Source organism: Lepidochelys kempii, chromosome 6 (assembly GCF_965140285.1).
Source record: "Lepidochelys kempii isolate rLepKem1 chromosome 6, rLepKem1.hap1, whole genome shotgun sequence".
Taxonomy (NCBI): Eukaryota; Metazoa; Chordata; order Testudines; family Cheloniidae; genus Lepidochelys; species Lepidochelys kempii.
Genome location: NC_136385.1, coordinates 4,981,656 through 5,001,364, shown reverse-complemented (window position 1 = coordinate 5,001,364; position 19,709 = coordinate 4,981,656). Strand labels below are relative to the sequence as shown.

The window sequence follows — 19,709 nt, the reverse complement described above, 5'->3', positions numbered from 1 at the left end:
CCACCTATGTAACTCGCCCACTACACCAATTTAATAACTCCACCTCCACGAGTGGCATAGCACTTACGTCCATGTAGTTAGGTCGACGAAGTGTCACTGTAGACGCAGCATTGCTTACATCAGCTGTTGCTGCCTCTCAGAAACTGCCCAAAATGCACCACACTGACAATATAATAGAGACAAGTGCTCCTGGTGAGGGCGCGCACCACTGACACACGGAGCATAGTGTGGCCACGCAAAAGTGATTTAATTACTGCAGTGGCTGTATGTTGACGTAACTTAGGTCAACATAATTTTGTGCTGTAGACACACCCTTAATAACTCCACCTCCATGAGAGACATAGAGTCAATGTCAATGTAATTAGGTTGACACGGTGTCAGTGTAGACACTGCATTGCTTACACCAACTGTTGCTGCCTTTCAGAAGCCATCCCACAATGCCCCACGCTGACAGTATATTCAATACAAAAGCTCCTAGTGAGGACGTGTACTGCCAACACAAGAAGCAAAAAGTAAATACACACAAATGATGTAATTACTGCGGAATGTTAGGCAGAGATTCAAAAAAGACCTAGATAGATTCATGGAGGATAGGTCCATCAATGGCTATTAGCCAGCATGGGCAAGAATGGTGTCCCTAGCCTCTGTTTGCCAGAAGCTGGGAATGAGCGACAGGAGATGGATCACTTGATGATTCTCTGTTCTGTTTATTCCCTCTGGGGCACCTGGCCCTGGCCACTGTCGGAAGACAGGATACTGGCTAGATGGACTTTTGGTCTGACCCCGTAGGGCCGTTCTTATGTTCTTATCATAGAATCATAGAAGATTAGGGTTGGAAGAGACCTCAGGAGGTCATCTAGTCCAACCCCCTGCTCAAAGCAGGACCAACACCCACTAAATCATCCCAGCCAAGGCTTTGTCAAGCCCGGCCTTAAAAACCTCTAAGGATGGAGATTCTACCACCTCCCTAGGTAACCCATTCCAGTGCTTCCCCACCCTCACAGTGAATATTCTCCTGTTCATGTCTACACTACCACCTGTTAGCAAAACGTACGTCACTCAGGAGTGTGAAAAAACCCACACCCCCCGAGCGACACACATTTCGCCGGCATAAGAGGTAGTGAGCACAATGCAATACCGATGGGAGAGCTTCTCCCGCAGACATAGCTAATGCGGATCGTAGGGGTGGTTTAATTATGTGGCTAAGAGCACTCTCTCCCGCCGGCTACAGGGCAGATCTTACAGCAGTGTCGACGCAGCCTTAAATTAAGCTGACTTAATTTTATAGTATAGGTAGGGTGACCAGACAGCAAAGTTGAAAAATCGGGACAGGGCTTGGGGGGGGGGTAATAGCCACCTAGATAAGACAAAAAGAACGAGGAGTACTTGTGGCACCTCAGAGACTAACAAATTTATTTGGGCATAAGCTTTCGTGGGCTAAACCCACTTCATTAGATGTACGCAGTGGAAGATACAGTAGGAAGATTGTGTGTGTGTATATATATATATATATACACAGAGAGAGAGAGAGAGAGAGAGAACATGAAAAGATGGGGGTTGACATACTAATTTTAAGAGACTAAATCAATTAAGGTGGGCTATTATCAGCAGGAGGAAAAAAAAAACTTTTGTAGTCATAATCAGGATGGCCCATTTCAAACAGCTGACAAGAAGGTGTGAGTAACAGTAGGGGACAAGTTTCAGAGTAACAGCCCTGTTAGTCTGTAGTCGCAAAAAGAAAAGGAGGACTTGTGGCACCTTAGAGACTAACCAATTTATTAGAGCATGAGCTTTCGTGAGCTACAGCTCACTTCCTCAGATGCATATCGTGGAAACTGCAGCAGGCTTTATATATACACAGAGATCATGAAACAATACCTCCTCCCACCCCACTGTCCTGCTGGTAATAGCTTATCTAAAGTGATTTCCAGCACAAATCCAGGTTTTCTCACCCTCCACCCCCCACACAAATTCACTCTCCTGCTGGTGATAGCCCATCCAAAGTGACAACTCTTTACACAATGTGCATGACAATCAAGTAGGGGACAACTCAGCATGGGGAAATAGCTTTCACTTTGGGTAATGACCCAGCCACTCCCAGTCTTTATTCAAGCCGCATTTAATGGTGTCCAGTCTTGCCCATTAATTCCAGTTCTGCCGCTTCCCCCTGGAGTCTGGCTTTGAAGGTTTCCTTGTTGAAGAGTTGCCTGGTGTCGGTCTCTTTCCGAGCCACCAGCGAGGTCGACGTGTCCTCCCCCCGGTTTCTGCTTCCCGATGTCAGATCGGTGTCCGCCGCTGCCTTGGCGCGGAGACTGTCCGCTTCGGCCAAGGTAGGCGGCAGAGGGGCCTTGCTGGCCCAGCTCCGGGCGGCGGATGGGCAGGCGAAGGAGCCCCCCGGCCCGGGCGGCTGGGTCCCCGGGCGGCGCCCCTTGACGAGATCAGCGGGCAGAGCGGGGCCCCGCCGCAAGGCTCGGCTCCCGGGGTCGCGACGAAGCCGCACACGTCGGGGCGGCCGCGCTGCAAGCGGGGCGAGGCCCGGGGCCGCCCGGGCAGGGCCCGCCCCGTCTGGCCCGCGGGGAGGCCGCCCCTGGGCCCGCGGGGCGAGGCCTGGGTCGGGCCGGGGCCGCCGGCCGCTCCCGCCCCGCCAGAGCCCAGAGCGCCGCGCCGGCCGCCGGGCCTGCCCGGCCGGGAACCATCGGGCCGGGGAATGTTGCCGGGGAGGCCCCTTCCTGGGGCACCGGCGGAGCCGATTCCTGTCCCCGGGGCGGGGCCGAGCGGCGGCTGCGGGCGCCCGGGTGAGAGACGCCTGGGCCCCGGGGGGGGGGCGGGGAAGGGCTCGGCGCGCGCGCGTCTCCCCAGCCGCCCCCCCCAGCCCGCCCCGCGCCCCTCAGAGCGGCGGGTGAAGGGGCAGCGGCGGCGCGAGGCTTTTCACTCGCCCGGGGGGGGGGCTGTGCGGGAAGGGGGCTCCCCGGGGGGGGGGGGGCTGTGCGGGAAGGGGGCTCCCCGGGGGGGGGGGGGCTGTGCGGGAAGGGGGCTCCCCGGGGGGGGGGGGCTGTGCGGGAAGGGGGCTCCCCGGGGGGGGGGGCTGTGCGGGAAGGGGGCTGTGCGGGAAGGGGGCTCCCCGGGGGGGGGGGGGCTGTGCGGGAAGGGGGCTCCCCGGGGGGGGGGGCTGTGCGGGAAGGGGGCTCCCCGGGGGGGGGCTGTGCGGGAAGGGGGCAGGGTAGGTTGCTGCTGGGGTGCGTGGGGCAGAGTTTATGCCGGGCTGTCTGTGATGGGGGAGACTTCTCCGTGCCTGCCCGTCCGCCCATCCCTCCCTCTGTCCCTAGGTCCCAGTGCTTCTGTCTCGCACCGCACCCCCCCCCCGCATTCCTCCATCCCCCTACACACCCCGCAGACCCCGTCTCTCTCTCGCCCACCCCATACGCCCCCCTCTCTCGCGCCATACAGCCCCCCATCTTCATACACCCCCCTCTCTCTGTGTGTGTATATATATATAGCTCTGTACAGCTCACGCTCTGCCCCCCACAAACCCCTTCTCCCACACACCCCTCTCTCTCTATATATATGGCTCTGTACAGCTCACGCTCTGCCCCCACAAACCCCTTCTCCCACACACCCCCCTCTCTCTATATATATATAGCTCCGTACAGCTCACGCTCTGCCCCCCACAAACCCCTTCTCCCACCCCCCCCTCTCTCTATATATATATGGCTCTGTACATCTCACACTTTGCTCCCCACAAACCCCTTCTCCCACACACCCCTCTCTCTCTCTCTCTCTCTCTATATATATATATATAGCTCTGTACATATATATAGAAGTACATCTAAGGCTCTGCCCCCCACTAACCCCTTCTCCCATACATCCCGCCCTCTATATAGCTCCATACATCTCATGCTTTCCCCCCCATAAACCCCTTCTCCCATACACCCCCCCATATATATATATAGCTCCATACATCTTACTCTCTGCCCCCCACAAACCCCTTCTCCAATACACATCTCTCTCTTTCTACCTCTCTCCATATCTCCATCCCCAGATCTTATTATGCTGGGCTATCTCTATATCCTATCCCAACGCCAGAGTCTAGCTCCTGTGACTTGAAAAACGCGGTCCATTTGACCCAGAATCAGTAAGTACATGAAATTGAAATGAATTTGGCAATTCCTGTGGTGGCGAACAGGAAAATTGGTTGGATATTTAAGGGCTAGTCACAATGAAAAACAAAGAGTGGGCAATCATTTTTTTCCACTAATTGATGGGGGATAAATTAGCCAGCTAGTTTTTTTTAGTGAATATTATCCAGTCGGCTCTAATTATTATTATTATCATCACTATTATTTGCATTACAGTAACACCTAGAAGCCTCAACTGAGAACGTGGCACCATGGTACAGGACACTGTACATGCATATAGTAAAAGAACTTGCTGTCTAAAGCCTAGCCTACATACAGATTTTGTACTGATGTAACTATTGTGGTTTGTAGTGTGATTTTTTTTTTCACTGAAATAATTATATCCGTATACCCTCTAGGATAAATGAAGTTATACCAGTATTAAAGTCCTTATTCTGGTGGAGCTTGTTTCCTTTCTTGTACAGCTTTCGATGGATGTTGATTTCACCTATTTTCTTCCCCACAAGCAGGATTTCCAATCCTCGAACATCCTGTGATCTCCTGGATGGAGCAAGAGGAAGAGCCGTGCATCCTGGATCTCCAGGGCTCCGAAGAAAGGGAGACCCAGAGAGAGACACACACAGGTGAGGAATGAGTAACATTGGCTCAGAGACTGTCCGGGAGTGAAGAGGAAAGCTGGGATCCCTGCAAAGCCACTGGGTGCCTCCCTGGTTCTGTTTTTTTCTCATCTCATCTCACTAAGTATCACCCAAGCAGGTGTCCTAGCCTCCTGGCACTCACAGCATAGGCCCCTTTATATTACTTTGCCATGGCGTCCATGCATTGACACAAAATCATGCTTCAGGTTCCAATTTTTTTTTGTCACTCGTACAATTGCAAAGAAATTCTTAAAAACAAACCCCGTTGTACTGGTGCGGTGATGTCTACCTGACCCTGTCGACAATGTGAAACAACTGTGTGTTTGTGAATTGCCCCATTCATTACAAAGGGGCATTGACTCTGAAACCTAACAATGGCAATTTAACTATTCAGACTGTTCACCATTTCACTGCTGATCATTTTAACAGAAACATCCAGCTAGTGTTCTTATTCCACTGACTCTCCAAAAGCTGCAGCTGCCTTTACCCATCTACCGTAGCCTGCAATCTTACTTCCCACACTGAAAAAAGTGGAATTAAACAAACAACTCAGGGGGATTAGATTATTTCTTTTCATAGCTAATACATTTTTTTTAAAGTCCTTTTACAATTAATTAAATTAAGAAAATAAATAATGAATTTTGCATGCACTGGACCGCATGGAGAAGCCTGAGCAGGGCTGAGCTGAGTGGTCCCTGGGATTGGTGGTAAACGCAGTGGCCAGGGGTTTGTTTGGCTAGCTCTGTGAGAGAGAGGTGGAAAGCCAGCTGACAGGGAGAGTAGAAGTTATATGCATGACACTGAACGGACTAGAGGAGCAGACTTGGAAGTAGTGAGCAAGGAAAGTGCCTACTGTTGTTTGTTTTCAGGGAAACAAGACTTCATGTGTATTCTTTGTAAACAAAGTGGATTAAACTAAAGAATATACCTGACTCATATGATCAATTTCTTCTCCTAATGGAAACAACTTGGCAAAACTTTGAATATTGTCTATCTGGTCAGGCCAAAGGGGCCACACAGGTGTGAATGGATGAATTTTCCAGGAGAGAAATTGTGAGTTGTATTCCTGTTAAAACAAGATGGAACAGATAATGGAGGTGCTTGCAGAAATCAAAAATGTCTAGAAGGAATTAAAACAAGACCTAAAACAGGAGCTGGAGACTTCTCAGAAGAAATTGAAGCAATATCTAGAGGTTTCCCAGAAAGGACTGAGAAATGACCTGCATTCGAAGATAGTATCTTTGTTGGTACAGCAGTTACAACACGTTTGTGCAGATTTCAAAGCCCAGCAACCAAACATCCACTCCGGACTGGCAAGACAGATCAGTGAGGTGATCAGCAAACTGACTATCATAAACCAAAAGGTTTTTCAGGAAATAGAGGAGACCAAGGAAGTTACGGCCAGCTTGGAACATGCTAACAGAGATGAACTACAGCAAGGACTTGAGTGGTCCAGCTCTGATGGTGCGGCAGAACTTACCCCAGAGAAGAGCCTGAGTTATCCAGATTTGGTACAAGCCCTTGGTATGCGGTTTGGGGCTAGCCATCAATCTGAGCCGGCCAGGGCATAGCTAAGGGCTAGAAGAAGAGGGAAAGAAGAAACTCCACCTGAACTGACAGAGGACTTGCAGAGATTTGTGTTCCTGGCTTACCCAGATACCAGTGAGGCCTTTCAGGATACATTAGCGATGGACTTGGACTTGCAGATCACGATCAGCAAAAGCAGGCCAAGGATGCTCAGAGAGGCTGTGGAATTTGCCACAGAACTTGAATCTTTCCTTGCAGCAGACCAGGAAGCAGCCACTAGAGCGGAAGATGGAAGATGCTTCCATGAGCTTTGTAAGTACAGCTCTGTGTCTAATGAGCCTGCTGGAACAGAGGATTCTAATCTGGTTCATGACATTTTTGAGTGATTGGAAAAGTTGTTCAATCCAGTTTGTACACCAATGGAAATTGGTAATACTGCAAAAATGAAGGGTAGCAGTTCATTTAAATGCTTGAACTTGTGGAAAAAAATTACCCACAAAAAGAAGTGTTATAAATTTAAGGCAAGACGGAACTGAGCGTCCCAAGCACTTAGTGAAAGTCCATCATCCAAATTGGGAAACTGGAAGCACCAAGATGAAGGGGCAATGCTTGGAACTACAAGGATCAGCTCCAGAGTGTGTGCTAAGATTTGGGCAGTTAAACAACAATAATGGGAGTATGAACGTGTGATATAATCCTATTACATATTCGTATGAATATGTAATAAGACCTGTGAAATGCATAAGAATAATGGATATTGGCTCAAAGATAACAGTTGTTAGACCAGACGTGTTAACCATGTTACGGAATATAGGATCCAAAACTGAACCAGCTACGTGGTCCAAAATGGAGACAGAGACTGGGGAACATGCACCAGTCCAAAAGTAGGGAAAACTGGGTTTGAAAACTGGACCTTGGGAATTTGAGCAAGAAGTGAATAGCCAATAGAGTGGATAATCTGACAGTTGGTTTGGATTTCATTCTGGCTAATTACTATAATAAATACCAGGAAAGCTGTCTTACAAATTCATTCTGTAGAAATTCCCTTGAAAGATGTGGCCCAGGTGAAACAAATTGTTTGTAAGCAACTGGTTTGCTGTGAGCAAATTGTCTTACCTTGAGGGGCTAAAAATCATAATAAGAGCTACATGTGGTGGTTGCTTTCCAGCAAGGGGAAGATGGGGAGTAGTGAGACCTGCTTTGAGACCCAAGGGGAATTCTAGCTGCTATAGTTCTTGTGGAACTGAAGCAGGAATGGATCTCTGTTCATTTGCTGAATGAATGTTTCAGACAAACAGCAAATAGTACAAAAAGGGACCCATGGTGGCAAAATGAGAACATGTAGATCGAGTAAATGCTGGTATAGGAAGAAAGGGGTGAAGGTGAGCTCCCAGAGGCTATGTCTACACTACCGTGGTAAGTCTACCTACACTACGCAACTCCAGCTACGTCCCTTAGGTCAAGTTACCACAGGGTCTACACTGCGGGGGGTCGACAGGAGAAAATCTCCCATCAGATGTTGCCAGGGTAGAGTACAGGAATCGACTGGAGAGCGATCTGTAATTGATTTGGTGGGTCTTTACTAGACCTGCTAAATCGACAGCCGGTGGATCGATCTCGTTGATCCTGGCTCAAGTGTAGACCTTCCCAGAGTTTCTGTTGACCTTGTTCCAATGCAGTGCTGTACATTTTAATGACTAGCAGCAGAATGGTCTAAGAGACTTTCTGGTTAGGAATCAAATTGTTCTGATTCTACAAAGATATAGATTGTACTGCCTTGGTCCACCACAAGATTGACATTTAACAGCTACCTAACCACTTACCAGAAACAAAAAGGGAAGAGGTTTTAAAAGCCACTGAAGAAATGTATCAGGAAGACATAACTGAGCCTTCAACCAGTTCTTGGGCCTCACCCATAATGCTGGTTAAGAAATAAACATGGCAGCATCAGATTCTGTGTGAACTATAGAAAACCACTTCAAAGGATTCATTAAATAGATGATACCTTGGATGCTGTAGCAGGTTCACTCTGGTTTTCCACAATGATTCTTAAAAGTGGCTGTTGGCAAGTGGAAGTAGGAATGGAATTCACAGCAGGCCAAGGCCTAGGGCAATTTAAAGTGACAGCTTTCAGTGCCCATCTAGATTGATCCCAGGTAGGAGCCTGTCCCATCCTTTCCTTGAGTGACATTGGAGCAGAATCCACAGTCTGCAGGGATGGATTTGAGTCCTGGTTTCCACGCTTACCTACTGTGGTTTAATTCTCTTCTTCTCTCAGCAGGTGACAGGGTGGCAAGTGAGGATGAGGAGACTCCTCAGCAGGAAGTGGAGCCATGTGGGACAGTCCCGGGGCTTGTTCCAGCCTGCCAGAGCCAGGGTGGACCAGGGAGGCTGCGTGTGAACCCTCCGAAGATGAGGCGTCGCCGGTCTGCGCACCGTGAGAGGGGCTTCATCAACCTGCTGGGCATTCTGGAGCCCCGGCGCCCAGCAGACAAGCCCTACCGGTGCACGGAGTGCGAGAAGAGCTTCAGCCAGAGCTCGAATCTCATCGAGCACCAGCGGATCCACACGGGCGAGCGCCCCTTCACCTGCAGCGAGTGCGAGAAGAGCTTCAGCCGCAGCTCCACCCTCATTGAGCACCAGCGCACCCACACGGGCGAGAAGCCCTACACCTGCCCGGAGTGTCAGCGGAGCTTCAGCCGCAGCTCCACCCTGACCGAGCACCAGCGCACCCACACCGGGGAGACCCCTTTCCACTGCCCCGAGTGCGGCAAGCGCTTCAGCCGCACCTCCAACCTGGTGAAGCACCTGCGCACCCACACGGGCGAGAAACCCTACGGCTGCCGGGAGTGCGGCAAGCGCTTCAGCCTCAGCTCCAACCTCATCAAGCACGAGCGCACCCACACCGGGGAGAAGCCCTTCGCTTGCGGGGAGTGCGGCAAGCGCTTCAAGAAGAAGACCCACCTGGTGTCCCACCACCGCACCCACACGGGGGAGCGGCCCTACGAGTGCACAGAGTGCGGCAAGCGCTTCAGCCAGAGCTCCACCCTCATCGAGCACCAGCGGATCCACACCGGCGAGAAGCCTTTCCGCTGCCCCGACTGCGGGAAGTGCTTCTGCGTCAGCTCCAACCTCATCAAGCATCAGCGCATCCACACTGGGGAGAAGCCCTATGGCTGCAGCGCCTGTGGGAAGAGCTTCCGCTACAAGCCCCAGTTCACCCGCCACCAGAAGCTGCACCAGGGGGAGGGAGAGGAGCCAGTGGCTGTCCTGACCCTGGGGCCGTGGGCTGCGGCAGCCCCACTCATACAGATCACGGAGACTGTTTAAAGCAGGCAAGCGCCCACCCCAGGGATGAGGGAGATCAGGGACTAGAGCCAGCGTGTGGTTGAGCTCTGTTGGGTTGAGCGCTGAGCTGAATTGACGTGTGTTTCTCTAAGCTGTTCAGCCCAGCTCTGATTCACTTGCAGCTGGAGTTTCTCTGATTCCTGTTTTAAGAATATGGGAATTCCTGATGGGCGCGTCTAGCTCAGCATTCTACCCCCAACACTCCCTGCCACTCCAGTGCAGACCAATGTGGTATTCTTCCTCCTGCTTTCCTACATCTAATCCTGTATCCCCACTCCTTGCTATTCCACATCAGACTAATGGGCCCATCTAACCTGATATGCCCCCTTCCCTGCTTCTGCAGATCAGATCAATAGGTCTGTCTAGCCCAGTATCCTCCCCCTTTCCTGGTGGATCAAAATAACTGAAAGTTTCCCATTCAGCTCCCTGCTCCCCCAGGTCAGCCCAATGGGACTGTCTAGCCCAATATCCCCCCTACTCCCTGCCGTGTTGGGTCAGACTAACGAACGCATCTAGCCCAATATTTCCCATACCCATCACTGTGGCACCAGTTCAGACTAATGGTCCATCTGGTCCAGTATCCTACCTCCAAGAGTGGCCAATGCTAGATGCTGCAAAGGAAATGTTGAACGCACTTCACTGTGCTGTGTACCACTGAGGGAGAAAGCAGTTCCTTCCGGACTGCAACTGGCTCTCGGTTTCCATGGTGGATCATGAGGGTAAAATGTCCTTGACATTTCAGTGTTTATCCTGTCCAGTGTCACTGCAGGTGCTATTCTTATTCCTACAAACATTAAATCCTTTTTTTTTTTTTTTTTTTTTTATGATTTAGTGAGATACTTTCCTCCATAATATCCTGCTGCAGGGAATTCCACAGGTTAACAATGTCACTTTCTATTGCCATTCCCTGGCAATACAGTGGAGGAAATCCCACAAAGCAGGCTAAGACCATTGGAAGGCTGTTGTTCCTTAGGTCTTGACTACAATTAGCTTGCGGCAAGCGGGGTGTCAGTCTACTCTGTGCTAGCCAGCCACAGACTAGCTGTCCCTGTGGACCCTACTGACACATATTAACAGTTCATTAATGCACTTTGATCTAGTCCAATTTCAAAGAAGACTTTCTGCCAACATTTAGTCTGCAGCAGGCTAGTGTGGAGTCGATTCACAACTCAGCTTGCCACAAACTAAATGTTCGTGTAGACAAACCCTAAACCCTTAGACTGTGAACAGCAAGTCCTAAAGCTGGCAGCCCCAGCTCTTGCAGGATCTGGACTGGCATTTGAGGCCTCATGCCACTGCAAAAGGAGCAAATGTCTGGAAGATCAGAGATTGGGTGGGGAAAAAATCCTGTGAAATGGACATTCTAGTTATTGCAAGAGGTGGGGACCTTGCGTAGGTAGCGTGGCCTGAAGCCATCACCATTTGATGGTGTCAGAGTCCCTTACATGGAACCAGTCGATTGGGTCTCAGTCTTGTTCTTAGCAGGGTGGGTGTGTGTGCCACAAAATCACCATTACATTGGCACTTAACAGCTCCCTTGTTGGCAGTAAGGTTAAAGACTGAAAAGGGGCCGAACTCACCTTTGCCCCTTACAGAGGCGGTATCGCAATATGAGGCGCAAGGGAATTGTGTGTTCCTGTGCTACCCATTCGGGGGGATATGCCAAGAGCTTCGGTCCGGTGCCCTCCATTTCGTCTTGTTTCATCCAAACATGGGGCTGGAGCAGGATGTGGCCAAGGCTCACAAAGCTGCGGGGAGCGAGGCAGAGGGCAGAAGGAGCATTTCAGATTCCAGCTTGGACTGGGATCCCCAGGAGCTCAGGAGAGGCCAGGAGACTCACTGCTTCTCCTGGGAAATTAGATGGAGTGATATGTTAAGACAAGTGTCCTCTTGTCTTCTAGACATCGGCCACTGGGGGAAATAAACCATCTTCCTGTCTCAGATGGTTAGACTAGATGACCCTTGTGGTCTTTTCCAACCCTGTGGTTCTATGATTTTATTTTATTTTATTTTATTTTGGACAAACCCACAGGCACCTGCCAAGATGGAGCAAGTATAAAGGTTTTTGCCTGTACACTGCACTAGTTCTGTGTCCCACCAGGCTAAGAACGTGGTGCATGACTAGGCAGAGGATGCTGATGCCGTGTGAGAGCCAAGGGAGCCTGTGAATTACGGGGAGATGGATTTGATCTGGACAGATGTCTCTCTATTTTCCTTTTTTTTTTTTTTCCCCCCTGTAAAGCTTGGAAATTAATCTCTATTTGAATGGGGGGAAGGGTTGTAGTGGGGAGTGCCTGAATGTTGAGGTCATCTATTGGCTCTCTTAGCTGCCTTCCTAAACCTTCAGCCTGTAGGTCACTAATGCAAATCAGCCTAGGACAGTTGCAGTTAGCATGCCAGTGACCCCTGTATGAAACAAGTTTGTTGAGCCTCAGTCTGCTTCCCAGCGGGCGAGCATCCACATCCCTTAATCATCAGCACTAATCCTTAGCCCCAGCAGAAAGGCTGAGGACTGAATGGACCACGGGGACTAAGCTCCTTTCTCTTTCTCCCCTCTTCCCCCCTCAAGACATCCCTTCAGGCAGGGTTGAACCCGTTCTGGGAGTACACAGAGGATCCAGTCTCCAGGGCAGGGTGAGGCACAGCGGGAGGGGCACAGGGTGTGTGTGTTGGGCAAGCTCCATCTCCCACTTCCCAGGCTCCTATGAACATGCCTAGAGAATCCAGTCTCCCAGGGCACCTTTACCTGGGATTAAATTCACACCCAAATATAAACTCAATATTATTTTTAATAAAGCAAAATGTAAACTAGGGATAATTCAAAGAGGTTGCTTCCGACAAGAGTTAGCCCTGTGATTCTGGAGTGATGATCACAGAGGTAGGTAGGTAGATAGACAGGAGGTGACTCTTAGTGTAGGCTTTACTGTATATGGTTTCAAACCCCTGTATTAAGAGGGATTACTATATTAGACTCTTCATGGTTATAAAGACAACGTTCTTAGGCGCTTGATTGTGGTGTTACATTGCCATATAGACTAGTTCTCATGTGTTTTAACAGCCCTACTTTGAGATAATGTTAGAGCTGAGATTTTAATTCTCGCACAGAAGCCAGGTTGACATTCAAAAGCAAAGCTTTTGATCCTGAATATTAACTCTACTCATTATGAATAGACACTTAAATAGGGTCCTTCCGTTAACATGTTGAAAAGAGAGGTGGTCTGAGCAGAGGACTGGATATCATGATTCCTGGGTTCTGATCGCAGCTCGATGAGAGGTGTGGGATCTAGTGGTTACAGTGGTGGGAGGAGGGAGAATTGGAAATCAGGATCCCTGGATTCAATTCCCGGCTTTCGGAGGGGAGTGGTGACTAGAATTGGAAGGGTGAGGGGAAGATGGGAATTCAGGCCCCGCAGATTCTATTTCCAGCTCTGGGAAGGGAATAGAGTCTGGTGGTTAGAGCTAGGCGGTAGCAGGATAAAGATTCCTATGTTGTATTTCCAGTTTTGTTATTTACCTGCAGTGTGACTTCAGAGGACTTATCTCAACTAAGTTATTCCTGATTTACACTCGTGTAAGTGAGAGCAGAATCAGACGCGGAGACCTTGAGATTTGATCCATGCAATGCACAGTTCTTTATATTTCATTCTCAAATCACAGGAACATCCAGTTCCTCACTAAATATTCTGGGTAGTACAGTCCAACACGCATTTCCTAAACTAAAGAGTACTGTAAATAGACCTACGATTAGAGGACATTCCAAACACTACATGGACAAATTACTACATTACTTAGGGTCTATAGGCAGTGACGCAAACGGCAACCTGATATTAAATGGCATCGCATATCCATTGTGGTAGTGATTTAGCACATAGTATCATTTAGCAGAATGCCATGGGAAATGACCCAGTGTTGAATGATTATGTAATAAAGGATCACATTGTTTAATTTGATAATAGGGAGCTCTTACCTGACCACATAAATCTGGGTCATTCTGTCCAATTCTGTTTTGTAAATTTAAATGTAACAGATTTTCTTTTTGTGAATTTTAATGTAAACTATGCTGACTTCTTGTTGGCTAGCCAGATTGCACATGCAGTACTGCCAACCCTATGTGTTCAAAGTCCATGAATCAGTGTCCTCCCTCCCCCCATCCCCCAAAAGATGGGCTTTAAAAATCATGACTTTTTTAAAACATGAAAAAATTGTGGTTCATTTTCTTTGCTTTCTTTGAGCCTTTAGAGGCCGCCTTTTCACACTTTTCTCTGTAACCACAAGGGCTAGAAACTTATTTTTTGGAATGAAACCTGAGATTTTTCACATAGTCAGATGGGTTCAGGAGTTGAGATGCTAAGGAAAAACAACAAGTATTGTGAGACTTGCAATAAAATCACAAGAGATGACAACACTACATACATGAAACATCCACTATATGAATCTAAAACCAATCTAACTCCAGAACCACTTCAGATGCTTATGATAACAACGCAGGAGATTTAGCTTTAACTGTCAATACTACTAGGGCTAATCTCTCTGTGCCTTGGCCACTGTAGGACTTCTGTGTCAGAGATGCTCTTGATTCATTAAATCAAATGTTACTGTGTCGTTTTGTTTTGGCAGACATAACTCAGGTTCTCTGCTCTTGTGTCTGGTTGTTTTGTACTGACTGTATTCCTGCTTAACTCCTACTGTTTTCTTTCTTTGTTGTAAAACATCAGTAGACTGTCACCGAAAATAAATGTGAAAGTCCCTGAAATGTCAGCTTTGTCTTGCAGCGTGTTGTGAAAGTGGCGCACTCTGGGAGGGGAGTGGTTCCTAGTGATTAGAGCTGGGGTGGGCCTGGGAGTCTGGAGTCCTGGGTTCTGTTCTCAGCTCTGGGAGGGGAGCGGGCTCTCTTGGGTTAGAGCAGGGGGGCGGGCTGGGAGCCAGGACTCTTGGGTTCTATTCCAGCTCTGGGAGGGGAGTGAGGTCTGGGGGGTTAAAGCAGTGGGGGCTGGGAGCCAGGACTCCTGGGTTCTCTCCCAGCTCTGGGAGGGGAGCGGGCTCTGGTGGGTTACAGCAGGGCGGGGCTGGGAGCCAGGAGTCCTGCCTAGGTTCTTGTCCCAGCTCTGGGAGGGGAGTGGGAACTCACAACTAAAGAAAAGGGGGGGCTTGGATACATGACTTCCCCTGCCAGCTTTGGGAGGTGGTGATAAGGGGCAAATCATGCTGCCAAGGGTAACAGGGAGGAGGGGACCCTGGGGGGGGGGGGGGGAGAATGGTGCATGCTGGGATACCAGCTGACAATGGGGCAACAGCTCATCTTTATTAAGAACAGTGTATCCTGCAGGAACCAAAACACAGGGGCCCTCCAGGCCTGTCTCCTAGCAACAGCTGCTCTCCCCCCCCCCCGCCCGGTTTCCGCTTCGTCACGTGACCCCGGGGCTGTGACATCATCAGTGGGCTCCCCCTGGAACGCTGGGCTGAGCCGATGGACGGGTCGCTGCGGGGAGCCCCGGCTGCAGCCTTGGCTCGCCCGCTGAGCGGGATTCCCGGAGCCTGCCCCGGTCGCCCCCATGGAGCGCGGGGCTGAGCCGCGCGGCCCGGCTCTGCGGGGCTCTGCGGGAAGGGAGAGCCCAGGTGATGCATCAGAGACACCGGCTCACGGGGTCCGGGGGAGAAGGGAAAAGCTGCGGCCCCCCGCAAGGCTGGCCCCCCGCAAGGCTTCCCCCACCCCCTTTTTGTCTGGCTCAGGACCTTAGGGTAGGCTCCTGCCTGTCCTGAGGACCCCCGCCGCCCCCCCAAACTCAGAGGGGATATTGGGGCAGAACCAGACTCTCCTCTGGGGAAAGGTCTATCAAGGATTTGGTCCCTGTTGATCAGGGTCTTATACCCCTTTGCCATCCCCTTTCTTCCCGGTGCAGGGTAGGAATGCCTTTCCCCAGCTGTTGAGCAGGTTGTGTAGATCATCCTTGAATCAAGGGATCACCGATGATGGTGATGATTTATTAGGTGTATTACGATAGCCCCTATGAGCCCAGTCGTGGATCAGGGTCCCCCCCCCGGGGCTAGGTGCAGTACATTGTGTATTACAGTGGTGCTTAGGAACCATTGTGCTGGATGCTGTAAAGACACAGAGCAGAGTACCTGCCCCAAAGAGCTGACAATCCAAGCGCTTTGCTGGCTGTCGGAAGACATAATCACAGTGATCCCTTCTATCCTGATAATCTGTTAATCCTTCTTCTGGCAGGTGTTGGGACAGCAAGTTCAGCAGAGCCACGTGGGACGTCCCCCAAGGTCTGTGTCCCGGGGCACCAGCCGAGAGACCCTCCCAGGAGGAGACGGATTAAACACGCTTGCGCCGAGCCGGGCTTCATCAACCTTTTGGGCATCCTGGAACCTCCCCACTCTGCCGCCCGGCGGCCAGCAGACAAGCCCTACCGGTGCACGGAGTGCGAGAAGAGCTTCGGCCAGAGCTCGGTGCTGATCGAGCACATGCGGATCCACACGGGCGAGCGCCCCTTCGTCTGCGGCCAGTGTGGCAAGCGCTTCAGCCAGAGCTCCACGCTGCTGGGCCACCAGCGCACCCACACGGGCGAGAAGCCCTTCACCTGCCCGGAGTGTCAGCGGAGCTTCAGCCGCAGCTCCGCCCTGACCGAGCACCAGCGCACCCACACCGGGGAGACCCCTTTCCACTGCCCCGAGTGCGGCAAGCGCTTCAGCCGCACCTCCAACCTGGTGAAGCACCTGCGCACCCACACGGGCGAGAAACCCTACGGCTGCCGGGAGTGCGGCAAGCGCTTCAGCCTCAGCTCCAACCTCATCAAGCACGAGCGCACCCACACCGGGGAGAAGCCCTTCGCCTGCGGGGAGTGCGGCAAGCACTTCAAGAAGAAGACCCACCTGGTGTCCCACCACCGCACCCACACCGGGGAGCGGCCCTACGAGTGCACGGAGTGCGGCAAGCGCTTCAGCCAGAGCTCCACCCTCATCGAGCACCAGCGGATCCACACCGGCGAGAAGCCTTTCCGCTGCCCCGACTGCGGGCGCGGCTTCTACGTCAACTCCAAGCTGGTCAAACACCGGCGCATCCACACTGGGGAGAAGCCCTATGGCTGCAGCGCCTGTGGGAAGAGCTTCCGCTACAAGCAGCAGTTCACCCGCCACCAGCAGCTGCACCAGGGGGAGGAGCCTGTGGCTGTCCTGACCCTGGGTGGGGTCAACGTCCTCCTGACTTAGAGTACGGGAATTCCTCGGGCCTCGTGTCTTGGAGCACGGGAATTCCTCCTCTTGATTTCCTGCAGCTCCGGGAGTGGGATCTGGGGCAGGGAGGCTGAGAGTCAGGACTGCCGGGTTCAATCCATGGCTCTGGAAGGGGAGTGGAATTTAGTGGTTAGAGCAGGTGGGGGCAGGACTCCTGGGTTCTCTTCCTGGATCTGGGAGGGGATTTAGTTTTGGGGGTAGGGCAGGTGGGCTGGTATTCAGGACTCGGATTCTACCCAGAGCTCTTGGGGGGGGTCTGGTGGGTTAGCACGGGGGGCCAAGAGTCAGCACTAATGAGTTCCGTTCCCAGCTGTGGTTGTGTATTTGGGAATTTGTTGGGAAGGAGGGTGCGAGTAGCTAAAAACTGATGTTATGGTGAGCCTTGGTTTAAGCTACCAGGACATCACCAGAGCTAACCTCCAGGTTAGTGGTTCCAATCTAGCTGAGGCAAGGTGCTCCCAGCCTAAGAGATACTAATTCAGTGTGTTGGAATCTTTCCCACAGCAAGACTGCCCTGGGATTCCCCTCCCATCTAGGGCATGGTGGTCACACACCTGTTCATGACTCCCCTGGTTGGGTCAGAGCTCCCAGGCTGGGAGTCTACACACTAGTTAATGTCACACTAGATGAAAGATCTTTAGAGTAGGCTTCACTTTATACAATTGAGAACCCTTCCATTATAGCGACTAACAGACTGTAGACTCTAAACAGTTCCAAAGGCAGTGTTCTCGGTCTCTTGGCTGTGTTATATTGGTTTGTATGCACTAGTTGTGTGTTTGTGTGTATTGGTAAAATACCAACCCTGCACTGATAGGGTGCTAAGGTTGAGACGTATAAATAGTTGCAGGGGGGAGGGGGGGGATTATAGTCTAAACTTCCCTCCTCAGTATTAACCTCATTGCACCAAGTCATTGTAACAGGGTCCATCCATTGCAGCAGACGAGAGGAGGAGCGTATCTCCATTGGCAAATTGACCGCAGTAGCTCCCTGTGTGGGTTCTCTGTTCTGAGAGAAGAGGGATTTGATTCTAGAGAAAGTGGTCCACTTCAGAAGCTCACTAATTATTCCAGAATAGAGTGGCCATGTGGGGATCTTATTCCACATAGATTCTGGTCAGTTTCCCCATATAGACAAGCCTTAAAAGGAGGATTGGGAGCCAGTATTCCTGGTGTCTCTTCTCCTCTAAGGGTGGAGTGTGTGGTCTAGTTAGAGCAGAGAGGACTGGGAGTCAGGACACCTGGGTTCTATTGCTATCTCTCCTGCTGACCATTAGGGGACAAGTAATTTCCTCGCTCTCAGTTTCCCCACTCTTAAATAGGGTGATAACACTACTGACCTGAGTTTTTATTAGTTAATATTTATAAGCACGATAGAAGTATTAGTACTGTAAATAGACCTACCACTAGAGGGCATTCAGTACACTATATGGATGAATTATGATGTTATTTAGGGTCAATAGACAGTGACTCAAATTACTACCTCCTTGCATCTGAGGCTATGATGGAAAAAAGATGCACATCGCTAGTGTTACGTACAGTCCGGTGTTGTCTGGCCGAGTGCTATGCTCAAGTGGGCCATTGTCGAGTGGTCACATAGTAAAGGATCATATTGTTTATTCTAGGAATACTGGGCTATAGCCTTGGATCATCCTAATTCTGTTTTGTGAATTTCAGCCTTGTGGGTTTTAGTTTTGTGAATTTAAATGTAATCCAAACAGATGTTCTCGTCATTGGCCAAACTATACCCATAGCTGTTGGCAACACAAATCAAAGGCCTAAAGACTATGCTTACGGTAATATAAAAGATTCACTGTAGCTAGTTCTGATATACTGTTTGCTGGTCCATGGATAGAAGCCAACAATTTTATACACGTACTTGAGTCATTATGTTGGAATAAAGTTTTATTGTGTCCTGTCCTAGATTCTCTCCTCCCTATCTGTGATTGTCTTGTGTTGACTGTACTCCTGATTAACTGATAACGTTTTCATTGACGTAAAACCTCAATAAATCATATATATTTCAAAATCCTTATCGGATTGGGAGTGTGTTTTATAGGCACTTTGGAACGGGAAGAGGGTTGCAGCACAGGAGGCTGGGAATCAGGACTTCTCGGTTCTCTATCCCAGCTCTGGGAGAGGAGTGGGGTCGAGTGGGTTAGAGCAGGGTGGGAGGAGAGCTAGGACTCCTGGGTTCTATGCAGGGGGATGGGGTGACAGGGAGGGGCACAGGCTGGGCATGCTGGGACACGGAGGGGCACTGGGACAAGGAGCAATTCATGCTGAGATACTAGGGTGATCAGGTGTCCAGTTTTCGACTGGGACACCCAGTCGAAAAGGGACCCTGGTGGCTCTGGTCAGCACGGAGGTGCTCTGGAGCTAAGGCAGGCGAGTCCCTACCTGTCCGAGCAGCGTGCTGCACCCAGGAAGCAGCCCTGGCGCCTAGGCTGGGGGAGGCGGCTGCGGGGCTCTGCGCGCTGCCCCCGCCCCGAGCACCGGCTCCACGCTCCTGTTGGCCGGAACCACGGCCAGTGGGATCTGGGGGGTGCCTGCGGGCGAGAGCTGCGTGGCACAAAGCCGCCTGCCGCGCCTCCCCCTAAGAGCCGAACCTGCTGGCTGCTTCCGGGGCGCAGCCCGGTCCGCAGGGCCCGGACACGCGGGAAGCCTGCCTTAGCCCCCTCCTTGCACTGCTGACAGGAGTGGCCGCAGGTAGGCCTGTGCCCCCACCCTGTGCCCCCTCAGCCCCCCACTTCCGGCCCCACCCCGGAGCCCGCCCCCCCGCCCCCCCCCCAACCCCCTGCCCCAGCCCCAGCCCCGGGAAGGGG

The 19,709-nt window shown here is 51.1% G+C and overlaps 1 protein-coding gene across 1 annotated transcript; it reads left to right on the top strand.

Annotated features, from left to right (window-relative positions):
• The first annotated feature begins 2,022 nt into the window (after nucleotides 1-2,022).
• On the top strand, nucleotides 2,023-18,915 carry LOC140912353 (uncharacterized). Its single transcript, XM_073346607.2, has 4 exons — nucleotides 2,023-2,795; nucleotides 4,646-4,759; nucleotides 8,580-9,562; nucleotides 16,061-18,915. The coding sequence occupies exons 1-4, from the start codon at nucleotides 2,708-2,710 to the stop codon at nucleotides 16,862-16,864; spliced, it is 1,989 nt and encodes a 662-aa protein (XP_073202708.2). The 5' UTR covers nucleotides 2,023-2,707; the 3' UTR covers nucleotides 16,865-18,915.
• The last annotated feature ends 794 nt before the right edge of the window (nucleotides 18,916-19,709 follow it).